Raw genomic sequence first — 23,725 nt, forward strand, 5'->3', positions numbered from 1 at the left:
CATCTGACTCATCACCTCCCATCCCCAGGGCCCAGCACAGGGCCCGGCACAGAGCAGCTGCTCCCAAATATGTTCTACACTGAATTTAATTGAATTACATAAAAAGCCAAGTCTGGCTCCTCAGGTTTAGGGGGCAGCAGAGTTTGATGGGAAAGTTCCCAGGCTCTGGGGTCCAACAGCAGCGGGTTTGATTCCCCGGCTCTGCCATTTCTGACTGGGTGACCTTGGATGAGTTATTTCACCTCTCTGAGGCCTTGGTTACCTCATCTGTAAAGTTATCTTCTCCATATGAGAGCACTTTTTGAGGACTTGGGGATTCAGTTCCCTTTTATTATTTTTGGTTCCATTGGGTTTTCATTGCTGCTCGCGGGCTTTCTCTAGTTGCAGTGACTGGGGGCTACTCTTCATAGCAGTGCACAGGCTTCTCATTGCGGTGGCTTCTCTTGTTGCAGAGCATGGGCTCTAGACGCACGGGCTTCAGTAGTTGTGGTGCACTGGCTTAGTTGCTCCGTGGCATGTGGAATCTTCCCTGACCAGAGATCAAACCTGCATCTCCTGCATTGATAGAGGGCTTCTTATCCACTGTACCGCCAGGGAAGTCCTCAGTGCCCTTTTTTAAATTTAATATTTTGGCCATGCCACATGGCATGTAAACTTTGTTCCCTGACAAGGAACTGAACCCGTGCCCCCTCAGTGCCCATTTATTAAGCACCTCTTGTGACGGGAAAGTGCGAGCCCTGCCCTTCTGAGCCTCACAGTCTTGCGCAAATGAAAAGCATTTGCCTGGCATCTAGAAATGATGGATAAATGCAGGATTTGTCATCCTCCTTCCCCATAAAGTGGCTGACTCCTCCTCATTAGTCTCTGCTCTCCCCAGAGGTGGGGCAGGGTGAGGACAGAGAATGGAAGAGCCCTCCCCAGGGCCCCCAGATGAGGCCTTCAACCCAGAAGCCTGGGCCGATTCTGTTGTTCCTGGGACCCTCTGCCCTTAACCTGAGCACAGAAAGCTTTGTGGGTCCAGGTTGGGCTCTGAGCTCAGGATAGGGCATCCAGGTTTCTGCTCTGGCTCTGTCCCAGCCCTATAGTATCTTGAGTATATCCTTTCCTCTCCCTGGGCCTTCATGTGCCTCACCATGAAGGAGATCTCTGTGGCCCCTCAGCTCCCCTCTTTCCTGAATCCTGGCAATCCCATGATTCCAATCCCGGTAGCCTGATCCCTGGAGAGGCCTCCACCATCATACTTGTGCTGGCTTGGGTGGGGCTGTGGGTGGATGGGTGGGGTGATGAAAAGAGCTGACAGGACAGAGAGAAGTGGCACCCTGAAGAGTTAGCCAAAAGGACTGCTGAGGCTGAAATTGACATAGCAGATGTCTGAAGAATAGACATCAGGTCTACAGGCAGGAAGTGACTTTGGGACCCCCTCCATCCAGTCATTCAAAAGGAGCTGGGTCTGCTGGGAGATGATGGGCAGAAAGCCTTCACCAGAGAGTCAAACAGATCTACTGCAGAGTCTGGTAGATACGGGCTGGACAACATGAATATCTCTGAGCCTCAGTTTCCTCATCTGTAAAATGGGGATAATAATACTGTCTTCCTAGTGTGGCTATTGTGTAGAGTCCATGAAATATTGCCCACAAAGAGTCTGGCATGCAGTAGGCACTTAAGAAGCATGAGTCCTTTTCCTTGTTTCCTCCTTCCCCTCATCTCCCTCATCCTCAACCACAGCCAGATGGGGCCAGGAGAAGGGGAAGTGAGATGATGCCTTTCCCCACAGCGGAAAGGAGGGGAGGAAGTGTGGCTCCGTTTCCTTGGCACCCACTCTGTGGCCACTGGACATTTGGGCATTGGCATGGGGCACCTCATGCCTCAGTTTCTCCTGAGTTGAATGGCAGTGACTGAGTTGGGGCAGGGACTTCCTGTTGGCTCAGAACCAACACAGGGCAGACTGTGAGAGAGGTCTGGGGGTCAGTTCAGACTCACAAATTCTGTGACCCAGAGGACTTGAGGGTGATCTTTTCCACCTTTCTCAGCTGCCGTCTCCCCTTAGTCAATCTCTTGGGCTGAGGTGTGGTGAGGCACTTCTGGGGAGCTTTGAGGTCCCCGGTGACAGGACAGGCGTCCCTGGGACACAGGGAGCCTCCTCAGACCTTGACTTTCCTCTCACCCCCAATTCACTGCAGGGACTTCTTGCCCCGAGGATCTGGCATTGTCACGCGACGCCCCCTGGTCCTGCAGCTGGTCAATGCTACCACAGGTATGGGCTTCCCTTCTTTGGACCTCATTCCCCATCTGAACAGCGGGGATAAAAATGCAAAACGGAGAGGTGGCCTTGTTGTCGGGGGAGGAAGAAGAAGGCAGTGTTGTGTGTGTGTGTGAAGGGTCTTTTCCCAGTGGGAGATGAGACCCAGTTAAGCTTTGGTTATGATGCTTTCTCTCCCGCGCCCGGCTCCTTCTGGGGCAGAATATGCCGAGTTCCTGCACTGCAAGGGGAAGAAATTCACTGACTTCGAAGAGGTGCGCCTGGAGATTGAGGCTGAGACCGACCGGGTAACAGGCACTAACAAGGGCATCTCTCCAGTGCCCATCAACCTCCGCGTCTACTCGCCGCACGGTGAGATCTGGCCCTGGCCCCGCCCCCAGCCTCTCAGCTCCCCCGCCGAGCCCCGCCCCTTGGGGGAACTGTCTTCTTGGCCCCGTCCCTTAGCGACGCCTCAGGGCTTCACTCTTCCTCCGCGCGTCACGTTCTGGGCCCCCAACCGAGCCGTGGCTCCGCCCACCTCTGGCCACGCCTCTAACGGGTCTCCGTTTTAGCCCTCCGCGTTTCCCTAACCCCACCCACCTACGGCCACGCCCCCAAACGCGTCCTCTGTAAGCCTGGCCCTGTTCCTTAATCCGCCCGCCCACGGCCACGCCCCTCGCCTTGAGCCCGCCCTCTCGCCGCCCTGTCCAGTGCTGAACCTGACCCTAGTGGACTTGCCTGGAATGACCAAGGTCCCGGTGGGGGACCAACCTCCCGACATCGAGTTCCAGATCCGGGACATGCTTATGCAGTTCGTCACCAAGGAGAACTGCCTCATCTTGGCCGTGTCCCCGGCCAACTCCGACCTGGCCAACTCTGATGCCCTCAAGGTCGCCAAGGAGGTGGACCCCCAGGGTAGGTTCCCACAGGCGGCCAACACGCAGGGCCCCGGGGTTCTATTCACAGTGTAAGGGGGAGCCACTGGAGGGTCTAAGCGAATAGCAGTGGGATCATATTTATGCCTTTAAAAGTCGTTTGGGCCACCGTGGAGAATGAGTGGGGGGCGGAGCACAGGCAGGCAGTGAGTGAAGGAGGGAGAGGACTTGGGAGATAGCGGGAGTGTGGTGGGATCCGGAGTGCCTGGGGTCTCCTGTATGAGGGCGAGTGCAGGTGTAGACAACCCTCTCCTGCCACACCCTCCCCCCCAGGTCAGCGCACCATCGGGGTCATCACTAAGCTGGACCTGATGGACGAGGGCACAGATGCTCGCGATGTTTTGGAGAACAAGCTGCTCCCGCTGCGCAGAGGTAGGCAGGCCATGCCCCTGACCCACGTGACAGCCCTTCCCTTTCACCTCCAGCCCCTCGCTCCCGGCAAGGCTGAATGACCCTTGACCTCCACCCCACCCACAGGCTACATTGGAGTCGTGAACCGAAGCCAGAAGGACATCGATGGTAAGAAAGATATCACAGCTGCCTTGGCTGCTGAACGCAAGTTCTTCCTCTCCCACCCTTCCTACCGCCACTTGGCTGACCGCATGGGCACGCCCTACCTGCAGAAGGTCCTCAACCAGGTAGGGGCTCAGGCCAGGATGTAGTCTGGGAAACCAGCATGAGAGAAAGTCATTGAAGTGTATTTTGGGAGGGTTGCCCACTGTCCCACAGCAAGTTAGCACCCGAGCTTTGCTGCCCCTTCCCTGTCTGGGGCCAGGAGGGGAGCCCTGGCACCCTCCCAGGATGGAGGGTGGCATTGACAGGGGCTTGGGCTTAGGGGCTAGGACTGGAGCGTGCTTGGCTGAAAACCTTGGTTCCTTCTGAAATGGGGAGAGGCTGATCTGGGGACAGGTGATCCCAGGGGACTCCTTGGATATTTCTCTGCCTGGAATGGGGCTTCCAGAATCACTGAGGGGGGGGGGGTGTTGACAGTAGGGAGGCAGTGTGACGTGGGGCAAAATTGGGGTCCCTGGAGGCCATACACCTTGCTTCCAATCTCAGCTTCGCCACTCACCCACCAAGACTTTCCAGCTCTCTGAGCTTCTATTTCTGCATCTGTCAAATGGTGATAAGACCCATTTCTTACAGTCATTGTGCAGTTCAGGGAGATACTGTGTGGGGGAACCTAACCAGAGTGAGTCCCAGAACTTGAGAATTACCTTAAGGGAGGCCTTAAACCTAGAGGGCACAAGGGGGCAGTCTTCCAGTCATCACTGCCCCTGATTTATTTCACCTGGCTCTTGTGGTGTCTAACACTATTGAATTAGTCAAAATCAAATGACTTCCAATAAAAATCTAAATTTCTGGCTTCTATTAAAAATGGCATTATTGACTCATTAGTTCAATTAAAACACCTCTGTGAGCACCTACTGTGTGCCAGGCAGCTTTCATTCCGGTGGGCAGGGCAGTGGTGGGCAGGGCTGTAGCTCTGCACCTCACCATGTCCCGTGGACCCCAGACATCCTGGTCCCTGCGTGGTCCTGTGGGCTTTCTGGGTCTCTGTGACCATGGTCTTCATGCTTTCCTCGCCCCTACCCCCAGCAACTGACAAACCACATCCGGGACACGCTGCCAGGGCTGCGAAACAAACTCCAGAGCCAGCTGCTGTCCATCGAGAAGGAGGTGGAGGAGTACAAAAACTTCCGCCCTGATGACCCAGCGCGCAAGACCAAGGCTCTGCTGCAGTGAGGCCTTCCCCAACCCCTGACTCCCCATCGCGGAGCTGCCCCTCCCGCAGCCTCTCAGCACCACCAGGGCTCTTCCTGGGCTCCCTGCACTGGGCTGCTGCTGCCCCCTCAGATGACACCACTCTCTCCCCAGGATGGTCCAGCAGTTCGCTGTAGACTTTGAGAAGCGCATCGAAGGCTCAGGGGACCAAATTGACACCTATGAACTGTCGGGGGGCGCCCGCATCAACCGGATCTTCCATGAGCGCTTCCCTTTCGAGTTGGTCAAGGTAGGCAGGCCCCCCATCCCACCCCGGGGCAGGAGGGCTCACCTCCCTCCCACCCACTCACCTACCTGAAACTCTCTCACACGTATGTTGGCTGACTTCACTAGAGGCTCTGCTGCCAGTCCTGGGAGTGGGGTGGAGCCTATCCTGACCTCCCAAGTACCAGCAGAGGCCCTGACCAGCCATCTCTTGGTCTCCTACACAGATGGAGTTTGACGAGAAGGAACTCCGAAGGGAGATCAGCTATGCCATCAAGAATATCCATGGCATTAGGCACGTATGGGGACCGGGGAGGGAAGCCGAACCCTGGAAGGCAGAAGGGGTCTAGCGCAGAGGTAGAGAGAGTGATGCAGTGAGCTCCCCTCGGGAAGGATGAGGAGCCCTAGTGCTCAGCCTCCTCAACCCCGACTTTCTGGCTTCCAACTTGGACAGGCTCTGGCAAGGGGCACTGGATAGGAGACCCGGGCTACCCCAGTACCTGCAGCCTGCTGCCTTCCTTTGCCTGTTCCTAGGTACAAGGCTTGGCGGCTAGACTAGCTGGGTAGAGCCCAAGGTACAGGTGGCAGGGGAAGCACTCTCTGGGCTTGGGTCCCCTGCCCATCCCCGAGGTGAGACAGCTCCCACCAGACGTCTCCAGCACAACGTTGCCCAAACCAATGGCTAGGGCCTGAGATAGGCCACCAGGTGTTGGTCTGTGAGCCTTTTGTGATGAAATGAGGCCTCTCAATCCTCCAGACCCTCCCATGATCCCCTTAGCCCAAAGTTGGCCCCATTCCGCCCCACTTCTCTCCTTCCAGCCAACACCAAGGCCAGTGGAGCAGGAAGGAAGACTGGGAAATAGACCAGTCCTTAAAATCTTAGCCTCTGCTCCAGGGACCCAGAGCTACACTGATGCTTCAACAAGAAAATTTAAAACACCCACTGTGTGCCTAGGCAGTGAACCAGACAGAAATGTCACTGCTTTTATGCAGGTTCCAATCCAAGGTTTGGCATGAAATTTACAGACTGCATTGGCTAAGGCACAGGAAAAAAAAAATCTCTCTGCTAGTCTTAAAATAAAACGCTTTCTTCCTAGAAAGGCTCTCAGAGACAAGCAGTTTTCAAACCATTTCTAGCCACAGAGCCTTTTGTAGGAACAGAATCTGAAGACAAAGCAGGACATATGCACCAACTATAAGCAAACCTTGTCTTGTCTTGAAAAGTACCAATTGAAAGATCTTCATTAGAGTCCCTCCTGCCCATTTTACAGGTGGGAACACTGAAGCCCAGAGAGGGGTAGTGGGAGGACCCCGAGGGCAGAGCTCAGGGGGTCGGGATGGGGCCGTGGCCTGGTGCTCCTGGCAGGAGCTGGCCTGTGACACTGTGCCCTTCTCCTGCTCCGGGCATTCAGAACCGGGCTCTTTACCCCAGACATGGCCTTTGAGACCATTGTGAAAAAGCAGGTGAAGAAGATCCGAGAACCTTGTCTCAAGTGTGTGGACATGGTTATCTCGGAGCTAATCAGCACCGTTAGACAGTGCACCAAGAAGGTAACCAGCAGCCCGGCCACCCCCCAACCTCTGCCCCGCCCTGCTCTGCTGCCAGGCGCTCCTTCCCCACCCCACCCCACTGCCCCCGGTAGCATGTACAGACCTCAGCGGGGCGGGGGAGGCAGGCCACCGCAGTTCAGGAGAGCGGGGCTCTCTGAGGGGGCCTCAACCAGCCCTGGCCCACAGGCTGGGGGGACCAAGGGATTAGACATTGGAAAGACAGGTATGGTGGTGGTTATTTGCTCCGAGAGCCCACCAAGAGCTCCCCCAGCTCAGGGAGAAGAAGGGACTCAGTCCCCTTCCTGCTCCCAGAGGTGGGGTCATCTTTGGGATCTCCAGGGAGGGGTCTCGGGGAAGTCTTGGCCCTGGAGATGGACGAGGTACAGGACCTTCTTGGGTGCTGCCCTAGGGGCCTGGACGGCCACAGGGATCCAGAGGACCCAGGTCAAGCAGGTACCCCAACTCCTCACCGTCCTTCATCTTCCCCATCTCACCCCCACCCTCACTCAGGACCCTCACTCAGGACCCTCACTCAGGACCTTCCCTGTCCCTTCCATCCACATCCAGCCTTCCAGGGACAGAATCCTCTTCCATCTGCCTCACAGAACCACTCAAGGAGGGCAGAGCAAGGCAGGGAAGATGGTACCCATTTCACAGCAGGAAAACTGAGGCTCGGGAGATCAAGTGACTTGCCCAAGGTCATGTGAGCTCGGAGGTGGCAGAGCTGTAACTCCGAGCCAAGGCTTTGGACTCCACCCCCCAGCCTCCCCTCCTCTCCCCTCCCCACAGCCGTCCTGGCCCCTCTCTATCACCATCTTCACTCTTTTCTGTCTTTCCTCTTCTCTCTCTGTCTTTCCAAACTGAGCTCCTCCAGACTCCATTGGAGGAGAGGCACAGGATGCCCCTTGAGGAGAAAGGGAAGGGCCGGAGTAGAGCAGGAAGTAGAGAATGGAGACCAGGCAGCTACACAGCAAGCCCGGGAGGTGTCCTCTGCCCCGTAGTCTATGTAAACGGCGCCCCCTGGGGTTGTGCAGTGCACCGCCTGGGCAGTGGGCTGCCACGACCTTGGCACATAGGGAATGGTGCTGGGCTCTGGAGGTGGGACGAAGCAAATACAGGAGGTTCTGGGAAACCTAGCGTTGAACAGAATGGAGGTGAGTGGAATCCGGGCCTGGGTCAGCTCCTCAGCAGGATCCTGGGCTGTGACAAAGATGGCGCTGGAAAAGAGAGAGGGGGCAGGCTTCAGGGTAGCTGAAGAGTTGCGGAGTCAAGCCCTGGGAAAGAATATGAATTCAGTAAGGGCCCTTGGATGGGGCAGGGGCTTGATCCCTCAGACCCCTCCCATGCCCTCAGAGCCCTGGGGAGCCGGGGCGGGGGGTGCTTGGCCACACCCGGGAGGTGCCAGTCTGGGTGGTAACAGGAGGGCCAGGCCCAACGCTCACATTGTCTTCTCTCCTCTCTCTTTCTCTGTGTCGGTGTCTCTCTCTCTTCCCTCGTGCCCCTGCCATCCTCCGCCCCACACCCTGGCTCCGCTTGGCCTTCACTCCCCTCCTCCTCCTCGCCGGCCCACCCCTGGCTGCACCCCGCCCTGTTCCCCCTCCTCCTCCCGGGTGCAGGACGGGCCTCTTCACACCTGACCTCGCTTTTGAAGCCACAGTGAAAAAGCAGGTGCAGAAGCTTAAAGAGCCCAGTATCAAGTGTGTGGATATGGTAGTCAGTGAGCTCACGGCCACCATCAGAAAGTGTAGCGAAAAGGTATGATGGCCGCCTGGGAGGGGCTGGGCCTGGCCATCGCTTCCTCACGGCCCGGGCCTCCTGTGGTGGGCCGCAACTAGCTGCTGAGCAAGCCCGGCGGCCTCTCAGCCGCCCAGGTGGACCCAGGCCAGCCCGGGTAGCTCCTGGCTCTGAGATCCGGTGCCAGCTTCTAACCTTGGGTCTACAGTCCTCATAATTCCTTCAGGTCCCCACCTCTGCAGGGGCAGACTGCTCTCACCCAAGCACCCTCAGTGGTCCCTTTGACAACAATGATAATAAGGAGCTGGATGCTGTTTATTGAGCACCTACTGTGTGCTAAGCACTAGGCTAAGTGCCTGCCCTTGTTATCTGACTTCATCCTTTGAACAACCCTAAGCAGTGGATAGTCTTATCCCCATTTTACAGATGACAAAACCGAGTCTCAGAAAAGAACAGCAGAGTGGGATTCAGATTTACAGAGACCAGGGGAAGAGGTCTTGGATCAGGGCCTCCTGGGCCAGGGGAGCCATCCCAGTCCCTCAAAACTAACTTGCCTAAAAGCATATTGGATTACTCCCTTGATTGCAATCCATACACATTTGCCAGGATCAGCCTCTTTTGAGTAGTCTGACCTTTCAGATGCCTTTTTCCTATTTGTCTACTTTGGGGCATTTGGAGGATTTTTCACCAGTTCATCTAAAGCAGTCCTTCCCAGAGGCCTGCATAAGTCCAGCCTTGCTTGTGTTTGAGAAAGCTCCTACGCTGGGAGGTGGGGGAATTTCTGCCTTCACTTCATGTCTCAAGTAAGGTATCACGGCTTTTGTGGCTTGTACATAATTAGTCCTGTGTGCCCCTTTCACAATCCTGTCTCACTTCTGTTCACTTTTGTGCCAGATGGGAATGGATTAAGCAAATTAGTGTCCACTCAGTGCCTGATCCAGGTGGAATCAAATCTGAGCTGGATTCTCTACTGTAGAGTATATATCATGATATCTAAATCATGGTCCCACAACATCATGACTACTAAGCAATATGATCTTAACTTTTGTTAAACTAAAAAATACTGAGGTTTTTTGTGTTTTGTTTTGTTTTGTTTTTAATTTTTGGCTGCACCATGCATGTGGGATCTTAGTTCCCCAAACACGGATCAAACCCAAGCTCCCTGACATGGAGGTATGAAGCCTTAACAATTAGACCACCAGGGAAGTCCCACGCATTTATTTTAAGCTGCTTCAAATCTCTTTACAAAAGAAGACAATATATATCTAATTTTTTTTTTTAATTTTGGTTCTTCCCAATGAAAGTGATACATTCTCAAATAGAGAAAATTTGGAAAACCCCTAAGAATAAAAAGGAGGCAACAACCCTCCCTTTCAAGAAAACCACATTGAGATTTTCGTACATTTTCTGTAAATACACTCCTCTTTTATTTATTTAAATTTAACTATTTTATTTATTTTTTCAACTTTTAAAGTTTATATTGGAGTATAGCCAATTAACAATGTTGTGATAGTTTCAGGTGCATAGCACAGCAACTCAGCCGTACGTATATAAACTCCCCTCTCATCCAGACTGCCACATGCATGCTCCTTTAAAAAAAATGAAATTAGCAGTATTGATTTCATTCTGATCATATATGATTGTTACCAAAATATTCAAACTGCACAGAGAGTGCAAAAGTCCCTATAACCCCACAACCCTAGAGATAAGAACTGCTGGTAGCACTCCTTCCCTAACTAATTACCAATATTCACCAGTTTTAACCAAAGAGACATCACACTGACCACAGTGATCCCTGAACTCTTCTTTTTTACTGAATAGCATGAACTGAAATCCTTGCAGTAGCTACATAAAGACTATGCCCTTGGACAACTGTATTGTATTCCACTGTAGAAATATGACATGATTTACATATTCAGTATCGTATTGTCAGACACAGGTTATCTCGACTTTTTGTTTTTCCTGTTACAAACAGTGCTGCAGTGAACAGCTTTATAAATGTATTTGCAGCACTTATCCTGTTGTTTCTTTCAAGCAAATTTCTAGTATAGAACTGGCTAGTCAATGGATGTAAGCATTCACATTTTTGGTAACTTCTGCAACATTTGCCCTCCAGAAAGTTTTCACCAATTTATTCTTCCAAACTATTTTTTCTGTACATATACTTACGTACATTATTAGGTATTCACACTGTGAATTTATTAGTATCCTGCCTTTTCTCTCAATAACATACATTTTGGTGGGTGTTATTACAAAGTCTATGTGAGCATTTTTAATGATTGCATGATATTCTATTGAATAGATTTATTAATGTCATGGTTTACTTAACCATTTTCCTATTGATGAACACGTAAATTGTTTCCTGTTTTTCAGTATTATAAATACCCTGGCAATGAACATCTTTGTGTATAAAGAATTTTATTTTTCTTTCTCTAGGATTATTTCCTTAGGACAGATTCCTAGAAGACTGATTACTAGATATAAAAATTGTGAAACACTGCTGAATTGCATTCCAAAAAAGCAGTAATTAGGATAAATGGTAATATGTTGGAAACAACCCAGATGTCCATCAAGAGGATATTGATTATAGTATTATACAATGAAAGACTATAGTTGTTAAATGGGCAAGGGATATTTATTTCCATTCATATGTCCTTCCACAATGTACTGTGAGGGAAAAAGCAGGTTTCAGAAAATAATGTATAGAATTTAGGGGGAAAGTAATATATATAAATGATAAATATACAAAAAATAAAATACAATATAATAACCTATGTAAATTATAAAGTTCCAAAGGCATAGTTACTAACCATTATTTTGAGAGGGCATAGGAATTTTTCCATTTCTACTTCACAAACTTTAGTCATATTCAGATTTCTTGTAGTGAGTTGATAAGTTTTTGTAAGCAGACAACTGATCAACAAAAACTTCGGAGAGGAAAGCTTATAAATTATTTATTTTAAAAATTGCCTTTTGTTGATTTAATGCATAGTAGGTTTTTGGTTTACATAGTGAAATTTACCCATCTTCATCTTTATTTTTCCTCCCTAAGTCTTCCAAATTTAGCAAACCCCTTCTGCTAATGATTCCTAGCCCTGCTGGGCTTAGAGTTTTCATCTCTGGATGAAATCTGGAGCTCAGCACAGGCTGTGCTGCTCAGTCCTCTCAACAATACCAAGAGGGAAGGTGCTATTATTACCCCCATTTCACACATGGGAAAACTGAGGCTCAGAGGGGTCCAATCACTTTTCCAAGGACAGTCAACAGGGCAGGGGGCTGGCTTTGAACCCAGAGCCGTATGGCTCCATGGCCTGCCTTCCTGACTCCTAAACAGTGGGCTCCAGGCTGACTGCCCCATGTAGCCAAGAACTGAGAGAGAAAAGATCCATTTTAAAAACTGGCTGAAAGTCCTGGAAATGCTCAGAGGCAGCCAGAATGGAAAAAGATGCTCAAAGGGAACAGAACTGCTCAAAGGGGCTGAGGCTGCCCTGTCACTTGTGACACGTGGAAAACTTGACAACTGTAGCATCCAGGAGGTTAGTGGGAGAACTGGTCATGCTCTTTGGCAAATTGCTCCCTCCCCCTCCCTCCCTGTCTCTACCCTAACCCTACCCTGGGAGGGAGCACTTGGGACCATCTCAGAGGAGGCTTTTCTGGTGGCCGTGACTCAGTCTCGAAAAGGAATGATAGCGCATCCTTGAGCTTTGTGGGGCAGCAGGGTCCACTGGACCCCTCCAGCCAGCATTTGTTTTTAAGCCCCTGGTCTCAGGCTGCCTCTCTCCCAGGTCTCCTGAGCTTGGCCACATGAGCCACACCCTTGGCACAGTCATGGGACAGTTGGGGGGATGTGGCATCTCTCAAGGCTGCTTCTCCTGGGCTGGCATCCAGGACGCTGCTTTCTTCCCCCACCCTCCTGCCTCTCCTAAAGACCTCACCCCATCTCCTTGGCCTCCATCTTGCCCTCAGAATCCCTACTTGTGACCCAGGCACACTAACCTTCAACTCTCTTCCCACATAGGGGGATCTGCCTGAGAGACCTTAGCCAACCCTAGGAAGAGGGACAAGGTGTGGGTCTAGTTTTGCCCAGCCTAAGCCCCACCCGGCAGAGGAGCAGGTCCCTGGGAGTAGACTCCCATCCTCAGCAGCGCAGCGAGTCCCCCTCTCTGAGGAGTTGCTGGTTCATGAGCCACAGGGCAAAGAAGCCCATGTCTGCTCACCCTGGCAAGGAGGGCAGAGACATCCATCCTTCATTCATTCACTCATTCCTTCAACATTGCCCTCTTTGAGCACCATGGTGTGCCCAGCCCTGCCTCTGCCTTCAGGGCAATTACAGTCCAGTTTGGTGAGGGAAGAGGGTGTGTGTTGCGGGGGGTCGGGGAGGGGACATAGAGGTTATCATGGCGGACTTTCTGGAAGAGGTGACATTCAACAGAATCTTGAAGGGGGAGTCCATCTGGGTTTTGTCCAGAGCCTGGCTGAGCTGGGGACAGAGTTCATAGGCCAAGGATTTGGAACAACTTCCCCTTTGGCCTCAGTTGATTAAAGACTAGGAGCGGGAGAAGGGTGCTGCTGAACTTCTGCCCCAAAGGAGTGGGGCAGACACAGGCAGGCTGGCCAGCCAGCTCGGAGCCAGACAAATGTGTCTGGGGGGTGGTAGTGCCAGGCCAAGGCATGCAAAGGGAAGCAGAGTCGGGTGGATTCTACCATGAGGGCCTGGGGCCCAACCAGGCCCCCCCCGCAGGGTACTGCTCATGCTGCTGCCCCCCCCCCCCCAACTCCGCATGCCGCCCTTCCCCCCACGCATGCCTGTGCCTCCTGCATGTCCCTCGTGTGACCGTTGGTTTTCCCCTGCCTCCCTCCCCCAGCTCTCCCAAGGAGCATTGCCTGTCCCCAGCCTGACTCAGGAGGCCAGCTGGCACCTTGGGCCCTGCCCTCCCCAGATTCTCCCCGGATAGTAATCTGCAGGCTGTTACCTGCCTGGTTCCCCACCTGAGTGTGCCTGCAAGCCTTTGAGAAGGCAAAGGGTAGCCCTGAGGATGAGTGAACGTTTGGGGAGCTAACTGTGCCCCCAAACAAAGGCCTCAATCGAATAGGTCTGTTTCCAAGATGGCTGCCAGCAAGATGGCTGCCGAGGAGCAGGCTGATTTCCAAGGCACTTGTGCTCATGGGAACTACCAGCCCCCATGAAGTTGCCCAGGTAGGCTAGTAAAGAGGGCCCGGACCCGGGAAGACCCTTGAATTGCCATTTGGAACCCACGACTGAGGGAAAGGGGTGGCCGTGGCTTGGTGCCATCAGCTTCCTGGGCCCCCAAGTCTTGGGCATTCTGTGTGTCCCTCCCACCCCACCCTGGATTCTGGTGGACTTTGGGTGCCCCCTGCCCATGCCCCCTGTGTACCTGGCTCTCTCCCCTGCCACCCTTTCTCAGCTCCAGCAATACCCCCGGCTGCGGGAGGAGATGGAGCGTATTGTGACCACCCACATCCGGGAGCGCGAGGGTCGCACCAAGGAGCAGGTGAGCCCACTTGGCACTGCCTGCTCTTCCCCGGCCCTGAACTCCTGCCCCTGGGCTCACCCCCTTCTTCCCAGTTAGTCTCTTCTGTCTGTCTCTCTTACACTTTCTCTCCCCACATTAACTTTATGCGTCTCTCTTACTCTCTTTTATTGTGAGAAAAAAATACACATAAATTTCACTGTTTTACCCACTTCAAATTGTACAGTTTAGTGGTATTAAGGACATTCAGATTGCAACCATCACCACCGTCTATCTCCAGAACTTTTTCATCTTCCTAAAATGAAACTCTGCCCGCCTCCACCTTAAACACTCCCTGGCAGTCCAGTGATGTAGACTCTGCGCTCCCAATGCAGGGGGCGCAGGTTTGATTCCCAGTTGGGAAACCAAGATCCTTCATGCTGCAAAAAAAAAAAAGAACAATGACTCCCATCCCACCCTCTTCCCAGCCCCTGGCAACCACCATTCTCCTTTCTGTTTCTATGAATTTGACAAGTCTCGGTACCGCATATAAATGGAAGCAAACAACAACTGTCATTTTGTGTCTGGCCTGCTTCACTTAGCATAATGTTCTCAAGGTTCATCCATGTTGTAGCACGTGTCAGGATAACTCTCCTTTTTAAGGCTGAATCATATTCAGCCCCATATCCATGTGTATGGGTAGATCACATTTTGCTTATCCATTTGAGTTGTTTTTTTTCACCCCACATTTGGGCTATTGTGAATAATGCTGCTATGAACACGGGTGCACAAATATCTCTTTGAGACCTTGCTTTCAATTCTTTGGAGTTTATTCCCAGAAATGGAGTCGCTGGATCATATGGTAATTCTATGTTTAATTTTTTGAGGATCTGCCATAGAGATTTCTACAGAAGCTGTTCCATTTTACAGTCCCACCATCTGCTTCTCAACTTTCTATACTCTGGTCATCCCTCTTTGGACCTCTCTCTCTATTTCCTGTTTCTCTGGGTCACCATACACCCCCGCATAGGCACCCCCCCTTCCTTTTATGTAGTTATCTATCAAATACTCATTCATTCATTCATTCAATAAGAGGCATGTTCACTGAGTGCTCCTCTGGGTTGAGAGGAACAGAAGTAAGCAGGCCCCCTTACAGCTCTCACAGAACTCACAGGTGAGTCCTTTTTCCTTGTCCATCTCCCTGTCATCCTTCCGTCTATACCCACTTCTGGCTCCCAGTCCCCAGCCTCATCCTTATACACTCCTTCTCCACAATGGTGCTGTCCTCAGTCACTCACTTTTTTCAATTTTAATTTTGGTTGTGCTGGGTCTTCGCTGTGGCACGCACGGGCTTCCCTTGTTGTGGAGCATGAGCTCGATGGCACGTGGGCACAGTAGTTAAGACACACAGGCTTTAGTTGCCCCACAGCATGTGGGATCTTAGTTCCCTGACCAGAGATCAAACCTGCATCCCCTGCATTGGAAGGTGGATTCTTAACCACTAGACCACTGGGGAAGTCCCAAGTATATGCATTTTCATGTTGTCATATAGTGCTCGTTTCAGCAGCACATATACTAAAATTGGAACAAAACAGAGAAGATTAGCATGGCCCCTGCGCAAGGATGACACGCAAATTCATGAAGCGTTCCATATTTTTCAAACGTGGCATTGAATTTAGTGTCATTAGCAGCACTGAAGTCTAAACATTTTAATAATTAATTGAAGTCATAAAATGTATGAATTAACAGCTTTTTGATATGTTGAAATGCTTCTATAAACCTATCTGACTATATGTGGAAAAGATTGTCAAATCTAAAATATGTATACATTAAAAAGCAGGAAATTGTACTAGCTTACCCTAAATTTCAAATCTTAGCTGATTTTTGTGATTTTATTGCTTTTGAGAGAAAACTTAATATTTGGCTGACTTTTTCATTGAAGAATTCATGGTCATTTTTTATAAGTGAGCTGGCAGATCAGAGGATGGGATGGGTGGCTCTGTGTTGCTGACGCACCCAGGCTGGTGGTCATGTGAGATAGTGGCTGCTGTTTTCCGTTATGGTATCAAATGGGATCTCACTTTCCCATGAATTTCTCTGCATAGTGTAGGCCTTTGCCAAATAAAACTGCAGTTTTTTGCTGTTTTAGCCTAGTTTTTCACCCATCTACACTGGCTGATTTTGGACTCTTACCTAAGTTTAATAATAAAGGATTGTCAATTGAACAGTGGAAAAAAAAATGTCATATATTGTCAAACTGCTCTCCAAGAAGGTGATACACATTTATACTTCCATCTATGGTATGTCTTCCTACAGTTGTGCCCACATTGGTCCCAATATTTATTATTAATTTGAGAGGTCAAAAAGGGTCTTATTTTAACTTACATTTCTTTGTGAGCAAGAGGGAGCATTTTTTACATATCCTTATTGATTATCTGCATTTCTTCTATGGATCACCCATTCAGGTTCTTTGACTATTTTAGTTTGTGTTTCTTGTCTTCCATTTATTGATTTCTAGGAACTCTTTATTTATTATGGATACTATTATGGATATCTTTGTTTATTATGGTTTATAGATTTATTTCTTATGGATTCTTTATATGCTGCAAGTATGCGTCTCCCAGCTGTTCATGCATTTTAAAACTCTATGGTATCTTTTCCATTTACCTGCTGACCTGTGTATCCTTGAAGGTCATGCTCCTCATCGATATTGAGCTGGCTTACATGAATACCAACCATGAGGACTTCATAGGCTTTGCCAAGTGAGTGCTCCTTGGTCAGAGAAGGTGACACTTTGTGTGACTCTGTGTGTGTGTGTGTGTGTGTGTGTGTGTGTGTGTGTGTGTGTGTAGGGCCCAGGCCTGCTGAGGCAAGCTTCTGGGTCTGGTGCCCACTGAACAGTAGCAATGAAGCTGGGCCTCTGGAGAGAGGTTCTGGGACTCTCCCTTCTCTCCTTATTAGTGCTCAGCAGAGAAGCAACCAGATGAACAAGAAGAAGGCTTCAGGGAACCAGGTGAGTGAACTCCAGTGCCCCAGCCGGAGGGATGGAGGGTGCCAGATGGACGCCAAGCTCTGAGAGCCCCCTCCCCCGAGGGGAAGGGTCCCACAGGGGCCAGGGAGCCTGTCAGATGCCAGCCACAAGCCTCCCACTCGGCCTCAGTAACCCTCTCTCCTCTCTCCCGATGCCTCTCGTGGTTGCTATGGTTACCTCTTTGCAGGATGAGATTCTGGTGAGTACCAGGACTGGGGCTCTTGGTTTGTATAGTGAGGGGGAGGAGGGGACCCATTTGTAGCAGGGATGCTCAGGGGTCAAGAAGACACCTTTTGGTTTGAGCTGCTTGCACACAGCAACACATGGGTGTCCACACAGGCACTCAGGCCAGAGGCAAGACTTAGCCACACACAGAGTCCTACCAATCTGTCCTTTGGTGTGCATGAGCTAAGCATCTCCTTCATCCAGAGGGAGACCACATGGGCTGGAATGGGCCAGAATGTTTGGCAGAGACCTGGCATTGAGTAGGAGCTCTTTAATATCTGTGCGATGGATGGATGGATGGATGGATGAGAGAGAATGTTTTTAAGCTGGCATCCCTACCAAAGAGTTGAGGAAAGAGATGAATGAAATGTCAACAGACTGGGGCCTCCTCACCTGCTCTGTCCTTCAGATCTCTGCTGAAACATCACTTCTCAGCCCCAGTTGTACCCATAGCCATAGAGTCTGAGCTTTTCCAGAGGCCATAGTGTCTTTGTGATAATCTAGGTGTTTGTGTGCTTACTGACATCATATCATTTCCCTCTTGAGCCCTCTAAGGGGAAGGGCTGGGTCTGTCTTGTTTACCAGTAAATCCTTAGTCCCCAACACAGTGCCTGGCACCCAGTAGGTGCTCATTAGAAGGAAGGAGTTCATGCAGTATCCCAGAGCAATTCGATTCAGCAGACCCCTTGTAGGCTGGGCTTGCAGTCAGGCCCCAGGGGGAACAGGAGGTTCCCGGCACCCAGGCTCTGGAAAGGGGTTTTGGATGAGCAGGGAGGAGGGCAGAGCTGCGGTGGCTGAGGGAGCACAAAGGCTGGGAGTCAAGGCAGGAGCAGGGCACAGAGGTCTGCTGGTCAGATGCTGGAGATGGAGGGCCAGGGTATGGTATTCAGACTCAATTCCAAAGACAGTGACAAGACGCCGAGGGGGTCCTCTCCAGATGGGGATAGGGTGGGAGAAGGCTCAAGGGGGCACCTGGCTCTTTGTCCCTGTTAACCGCTAAGGCAGCTATTATCTGTGGTCTGCTGTGTGACTCGGGTTCTCCACAGGCTTCTCAGGGAAGCCAGAGATGGAACAGGAGGGCTGAGAGCGGGGCAGGCTTTTGAGAGCCTCAGAAGCAGGCTTGACCCCAGAGGGCTTTCCTGCTAGCCTCAGTCTCCTTTGTCTTCTCTGGATGCTCAGGGGGGAAGCCAGGGCAGCCAGGGCTTGGGGGAGGGAGTGGAAGCAGCTCCCTCATCCCCTCAGTCTGGCCCACCACCAGGGTCTAGTCGATGGCCCTGCCCTTGGAGCAGAATCCACAGGCCCAGATCTGTGTCAGTGGCTCAGGACGGTCCCAGGGCCAGCTGTTTCCTGCTGTGAAGAGAGAACTTTGCCCATTATTCTGGGTTTTCCCAGGGAACAGGAGTCTAGGCAATTTGTGCTCAGCACCCCCTACCCCCGCCTCCCACTCTACCACTGCCCCCCTTGTCTGAGACCTGGAGACAAAAACTCCTAGAACCCCACTGTGGCAGCCTTCATGTATTCATGCCACAAATATTTATTGATCACTTACTCACTGTCTGCGGAGCACACTGCCAAGTACTAGGATACACCAGTAGGGGAGAGAGTTCACAGTTTAGCAAGGCAGACTGACATCAACTTGTAATCACACACACACACACACACACACACACACACAGAGATTCAAAATCCCAGTCATCATCATAGAAGAAAACGTCAGGGAGTGATGAAAGATTGTAATATGGGTTCTGATTATCCTGGGAGCCAGGGAGAGCCTGTCTGAGAATGTGAATTCTGAGCCTATGCCCAGAGAATGGAGTTGGATTTGCCAGGCAAACAGGAGGAAGTGCTTTCTAGGCAGAGTCAACATCAGCATGTGCAAAGTCCCTGAGACAAGTCTTTGAATAAGCTGACTCTTAAGCTGAGAAGATATACTCTGGGTCATGTTGCCCATTCAGCCACCTAAACTCAGCTTGCACACTTTTTAGCGCTGGGGAGCTCATCCCCTACCAAGGCCACCAGTTGCCTACTCAGATGGCTCCGACTGTCAGAGGCTCTTTATCCTGAACTGACCTCTGTCTTCTACTCTGTTCATTTGTGGTTCAAAACAGGGCAGGTCTGGCCCCCACCCTCCCTGACCAGCCAGGCCTCCAAGAGCTGAGGGAGGGGTGGCCTTTTGAGTGTCTCTCTTTGCCTACCCCATCTTCCATGGGGAATCTTGGCCTCTGTCCACTGACTTCCTGTCCCCCCCACCACCACCTTCCAGGTCATCCGGAAGGGCTGGCTGACCATCAACAATATTGGCATCATGAAGGGAGGCTCCAAGGAGTATTGGTTTGTGCTGACTGCCGAGAATCTGTCCTGGTATAAGGATGACGAGGTAAGTAAAGGGACATTTGTCATCAAGGGGTTTGTCTGGTGGCCAGAGTCAGGTTTAGATCCTACCACAGGCTTGGAGTGGACTGGACCACCAAATTGGCGTATTTAATATCTATTTCATTGATTGATTGACTTATTTTTGGTTGTGTCCAGTACTTAGTTGCAGTGCAAGGACTTAGTTGCCCCAGGGCATGTGGAATCTTGGTTCCCCAACCAGGGATCAAACCCTTGTACCCTGCCTTGGAAGGCAGATTCTTAACCACTGGACCACCAGGGAAGTCTCCCAACAGGGGTATTTAAAAATCCCATCAAAGAGTTCTGAGTGGAAGCGGGAAGTAAGGACTGTAAGCAGGCAATTCTGGGGGCTCATCCAGGCGGGATGGGGAAGATGGCTTGGCCAGATGGGGGAGCGTGGGGGCTGAGCGCCCTAGAGAGGGTGAGCAGGGGTGCTGAGCGTCCCTCTCTGACCCCACCAGGCCCTCAGCCTTCCTGTTTTCTTGCTCCAGGGCGTGCCTGCTCCTCTGTGGCCCCCACAGGCCCATGACACACACAGTCCAGCTGCCAGACACTGTTAACCCCTGCACCCCAGTCCCCCAGGCCCCGCAGTCCGAGCAAGATGCCCAGGGTACCTCCAGCCAGAGGGTCCAAGACCAATGGGGCCCACAGAGGCGCCACACCAAACCTCTCCCTGCCCACCAGGCATAGACCCCCCTGCCACTTCCCTCCCCGGCTGTTGGTCTCCTTTAAGAACCAGTCTATTTGGCTTCCACATCTGGATTCCAGAGGTGACCAGAGAGAGCAGGGAAGGCTGGGATGGAGTTGGGGGGGGCGAGGGGGGGCTTGTGGTAATGAACTCCAGCTGGCCAAGGAGTGGGGGAAGGGACCCTCTTCTTCCTGAGGGGGCCATTGAAGGACAGCGGGAAGCAGAGCTTGGGGTGGTGGCCTGCGGTTTTGGTCTCCAAGCCCCCCTTGGTGATCCCTGCCCCCCTCTGAGTTGTCCCGGCAGGGCCCCCCTCCCCACTTTGGGCGGGCCCCCTCTGTCGTCACTGGCGGGGGCGCCAAGCCATCTGGACCTCATTACCCCAACCCTGGCCTCTCCCAGAGCCCGGGGCCCCTTGAAGGGATGGAGTGTGAGGTGGCGGGGCACGCGGGGGGTGGGGGTCGCTTCCTGCTCTGCCGCCCAGGGAGGCTCCCTAGACGTGCGGTGGATGGGGGGGTGCCGACTGCTGGCCCCCACAACTCCTGGTGCCCCTGTGCTGCGGTTCCTTACACAGGGCCGGGGGACACTGTGAGCTGGGCTGAGGGCCAGCGACTGGCTACACTGTGGGGGAGGAAGAAGTATATATCTGAGAGGGGCCCCCCGGCCTTGTGCGTGTGTACATGGGGGTGTCTTTTGGGAGCTTTGTGTGTACATCTGAGTTGAGTCATGTGTGATGCTGGCACTGTCTGTGGGGGTGGGAGTGGGGTGGGCAGAGAGTGCTGGGAGGTGGGGGCCGGGTGGACGTGGCGAGTGGGTGTTTGACAGGAGAGTGTTTGGGTTATAAGCGTCAGGGCGTGTTTGGTATGTGAGGGTCTGCGTGTGTGTTTGGGGGCAGACCATGTGTGTCCGTGCTCAGTGTGTAAGCACCGGTGTGTATGTGTGGCGAATGGGCTCCAGGAGCAAGGACGTGCGTGTGGCACGCTTGAGAATATGTATTGTATGTACTGGGGATGTAAGGATGGGAGAGGACCAGAGTTCCATTGTGCGTGGGTGTGAGTGTGTGTCTGTGTGAGCTTGTGTGTGTGTGCGCACTTGTGTGTGTGCCTGGGACATTGGATGTGCGATTTAAAAATTGAATGCGGGAATGTATGTTTCTGAGTGGGGGTGGGTGTTGGTGCTGAGGTGAGGGTGCCTGTGTGTGTTGGATGTGAGTGGATTTTTTTTGTTTTTTTGCACTAAAACCGCTGGGGTCACAGAGGTGGTCCGGACATGGGGGGGAGGCTGATCTGTCCCCCTTCTCCACCCAGCCACCAGCCATCTGCTCTTCGGGACTTGGGTGGCCCTCTGGGCAGACAGTCGGTCACCCACAGCCCAGCCCTCACTGACCCCCCATCTTCTCAGTCTCCCTCCACCACCCATCAGCACCCCCACCCCATCCCGCAGCAGCCTGGCACCCCCCACCCCCACCGCCCTCGGTGCCTCCTCCCAGCCTCCACCCTGTGCCCCCCAAGCCCCCTGTCCCGGCTCCAGGCTCCGGCTGTGGGATGGCGGGCGGGGGTCGGTCCAGGTCTCCAGCGGCGGCGCCGAGGGTCTAACCCAGCCCAGCCTAACCAATGTGCAGACTACTGTACAATTTGGGAGTCCTGAACAGATAGTCTAAACACTGGGTAGACGGAGTGGAGGGGTCCCACGATCCATCCAGGCAGCAGTGTCTGTCCGTCGGGTGTGAGTTCGGCCCCGTGTCCCGGAGATGCAAGGCCCCCCAGCCCAGCCCAACCAGCCCGGGGTCCCCTCTCTGCTCCGACTCCCCTTCTGCCTCCTTTGACGTGGCAGGGGCGAGCGGGAGCTGTGGCTGGGAAGGAGGGGCCTGGGGAGGGGGCCGGCCTGCGGGAAGGAGGAGGCTGCTCCTCACTGGGTCCAACCCCAGGGCGGGTGGCGGCGGGGCCTCCCTCGAATGCTTCCAGATGTTCCCTGGCCGTGTGTGTGACTTCCTCCTCTCCTCCCCCAGCCGCCCTCTGGGGCTCCCGGCCACCCGCCTGGCATAAAGAGGGCTTTATGTGGCTGGATGGGCCCGGCGGGTGGGTGGTGGATGGGGGTGGGCAGAGGGAGGTGGGTAGGATGACACCAGGGCCATGGGGAGCAGGGTCCTCCTAAACCCAGCCCTGCCACCCACCCCCACCCCGACCCCGCCGCCCAAGATCCTGGGCGAGGCCCGGAGTCCTCCAAACCCACACCGACACCCGGCCCCACCCGAGGGCATGGGCCTGGTGGAGTCTCCAGTGGGCTAAGGGGTACAGGCAGCAGACACCCTTCCTCTCCTCCCAGAGCCCCATCCCTGGGTACCTCCTCTGAAGACCCCGGAGCTCCTCCCCACTGTCTGTAGGACAGAGCAGCCTACAGACTCATGTGCACATAGGCCTGGCACCCACATGCCACCCACAGATAAGCATAGCTCCTCCCAGACAATACAGATAAACCAGGTTCAGCCCGTTATGTAAACTATATGTACGTGTCCCAGAGGCACATCCGTGCAAACACACAGATATTTATAATTGCCGTGCACACCTAAAAAACTGTGCACTCGTACAAACATGCTCACCCACACGGTCGGACTGGCACCTCCTCAGGCACCCTCATGCACACACAAGGACACACGGGCACAGGGACAATGGTGAGAGGGCACGTGCTCTGGCGGGCATGGATTTGCACAAACACAACCCCACACCTTGCACACACTCACCACCTCTAGGCTTGTGCTGTGTGTCTGTCTGATTGCTAACACATGGGTGGCTGTGGGGAGGGGGCTGAGCCCGCCCTTTGAAGACGCCAGGCCCTGGTGGCACCCCCCCCTTCCCTGTCTCTCCAGTCAGGAAATGAAGTCAGAGGCTTATCCAACGCAGGCCCCATCGGCCAGGCCGGGGGCAAGAGAGGCCGAGTGTGGGGGTCCCTGGCTGGGGCTGGCCTGGCTTGTATCCAGGGCTTGCTTGGGGCGGGATGTGGGAGCCAAGCTCAGCCTCGCCACCCCGGGCTCTTGAGCTCTGGCACGGATGCGGAGGTGGTGGGAAGGGCTTGAGCCAAGGTGTCCAGCAGGCCCAGGGCTCTGGGGCCAGGCTCTCACCAGATAGTGCCTGCGCAGTTCTAGGGGGCTGGTGGTGCCTAGTCCCAGGTGCCCACCCCAACCCCTCACCCCAGCGCAGAGCATCCTTATGGAGTGACGGGGGGCAGAGAACAGCACCAAACTCACCATCACTCCTTGCTCTCCCTCAGGAGAAAGAGAAGAAGTACATGCTCTCCGTGGATAACCTGAAGTTGCGGGACGTGGAGAAGGGCTTCATGTCCAGCAAGCACATCTTTGCCCTCTTCAACACAGAACAGAGGTGCCCACCTGCCCCCACGGGGCCCACAGATCCAGAAGGGAGAGGCACCTGCCCCAAGCCCCCCAGCAAGTCATTCGTTTGACAAACATTTGTTGAG

The 23,725-nt window shown here is 53.0% G+C and overlaps 1 protein-coding gene and 1 non-coding gene across 21 annotated transcripts in view; both read left to right on the forward strand.

Annotated features, from left to right (window-relative positions):
* DNM1 (dynamin 1) overlaps nt 1-23,725 on the forward strand; it is a 44,265-nt gene that overhangs the window by 12,037 nt on the left and 8,503 nt on the right. For 15 of the 20 annotated variants that reach the window (XR_006269576.1, XR_006269578.1, XR_006269582.1 and 12 more), the window contains exons 2-16: nt 2,181-2,254; nt 2,462-2,611; nt 2,951-3,154; nt 3,448-3,546; nt 3,652-3,812; nt 4,774-4,916; nt 5,053-5,188; nt 5,391-5,458; nt 6,576-6,714; nt 13,875-13,961; nt 16,611-16,681; nt 16,881-16,932; nt 17,138-17,149; nt 19,439-19,552; nt 23,519-23,628. Coding sequence is in view for 13 of the 20 variants with exons in the window: in XM_043469705.1 (XP_043325640.1) it covers nt 2,181-2,254; nt 2,462-2,611; nt 2,951-3,154; nt 3,448-3,546; nt 3,652-3,812; nt 4,774-4,916; nt 5,053-5,188; nt 5,391-5,458; nt 6,576-6,714; nt 13,875-13,961; nt 16,611-16,681; nt 16,881-16,932; nt 17,138-17,149; nt 19,439-19,552; nt 23,519-23,628 (1,620 nt within the window). In the remaining 7 variants the exon portion in view is untranslated. Of the gene's footprint in view, nt 1-2,180; nt 2,255-2,461; nt 2,612-2,950; nt 3,155-3,447; nt 3,547-3,651; nt 3,813-4,773; nt 4,917-5,052; nt 5,189-5,390; nt 5,459-6,575; nt 6,715-8,330; nt 8,470-13,874; nt 13,962-16,610; nt 16,682-16,880; nt 16,933-17,137; nt 17,150-19,438; nt 19,553-23,518; nt 23,629-23,725 lie in introns of all 20 variants that reach the window. The other 5 variants (XM_043469708.1, XM_043469699.1, XM_043469703.1 and 2 more) reach the window with 3 other exon arrangements.
* Nucleotides 15,471-15,577, forward strand: LOC122442712. The gene has a single exon (XR_006269708.1). It is a non-coding gene; the product is annotated as a U6 spliceosomal RNA (small nuclear RNA).

Source organism: Cervus canadensis, chromosome 5 (genome assembly GCF_019320065.1).
Source record: "Cervus canadensis isolate Bull #8, Minnesota chromosome 5, ASM1932006v1, whole genome shotgun sequence".
Classification (NCBI taxonomy): domain Eukaryota; kingdom Metazoa; phylum Chordata; class Mammalia; order Artiodactyla; family Cervidae; genus Cervus; species Cervus canadensis.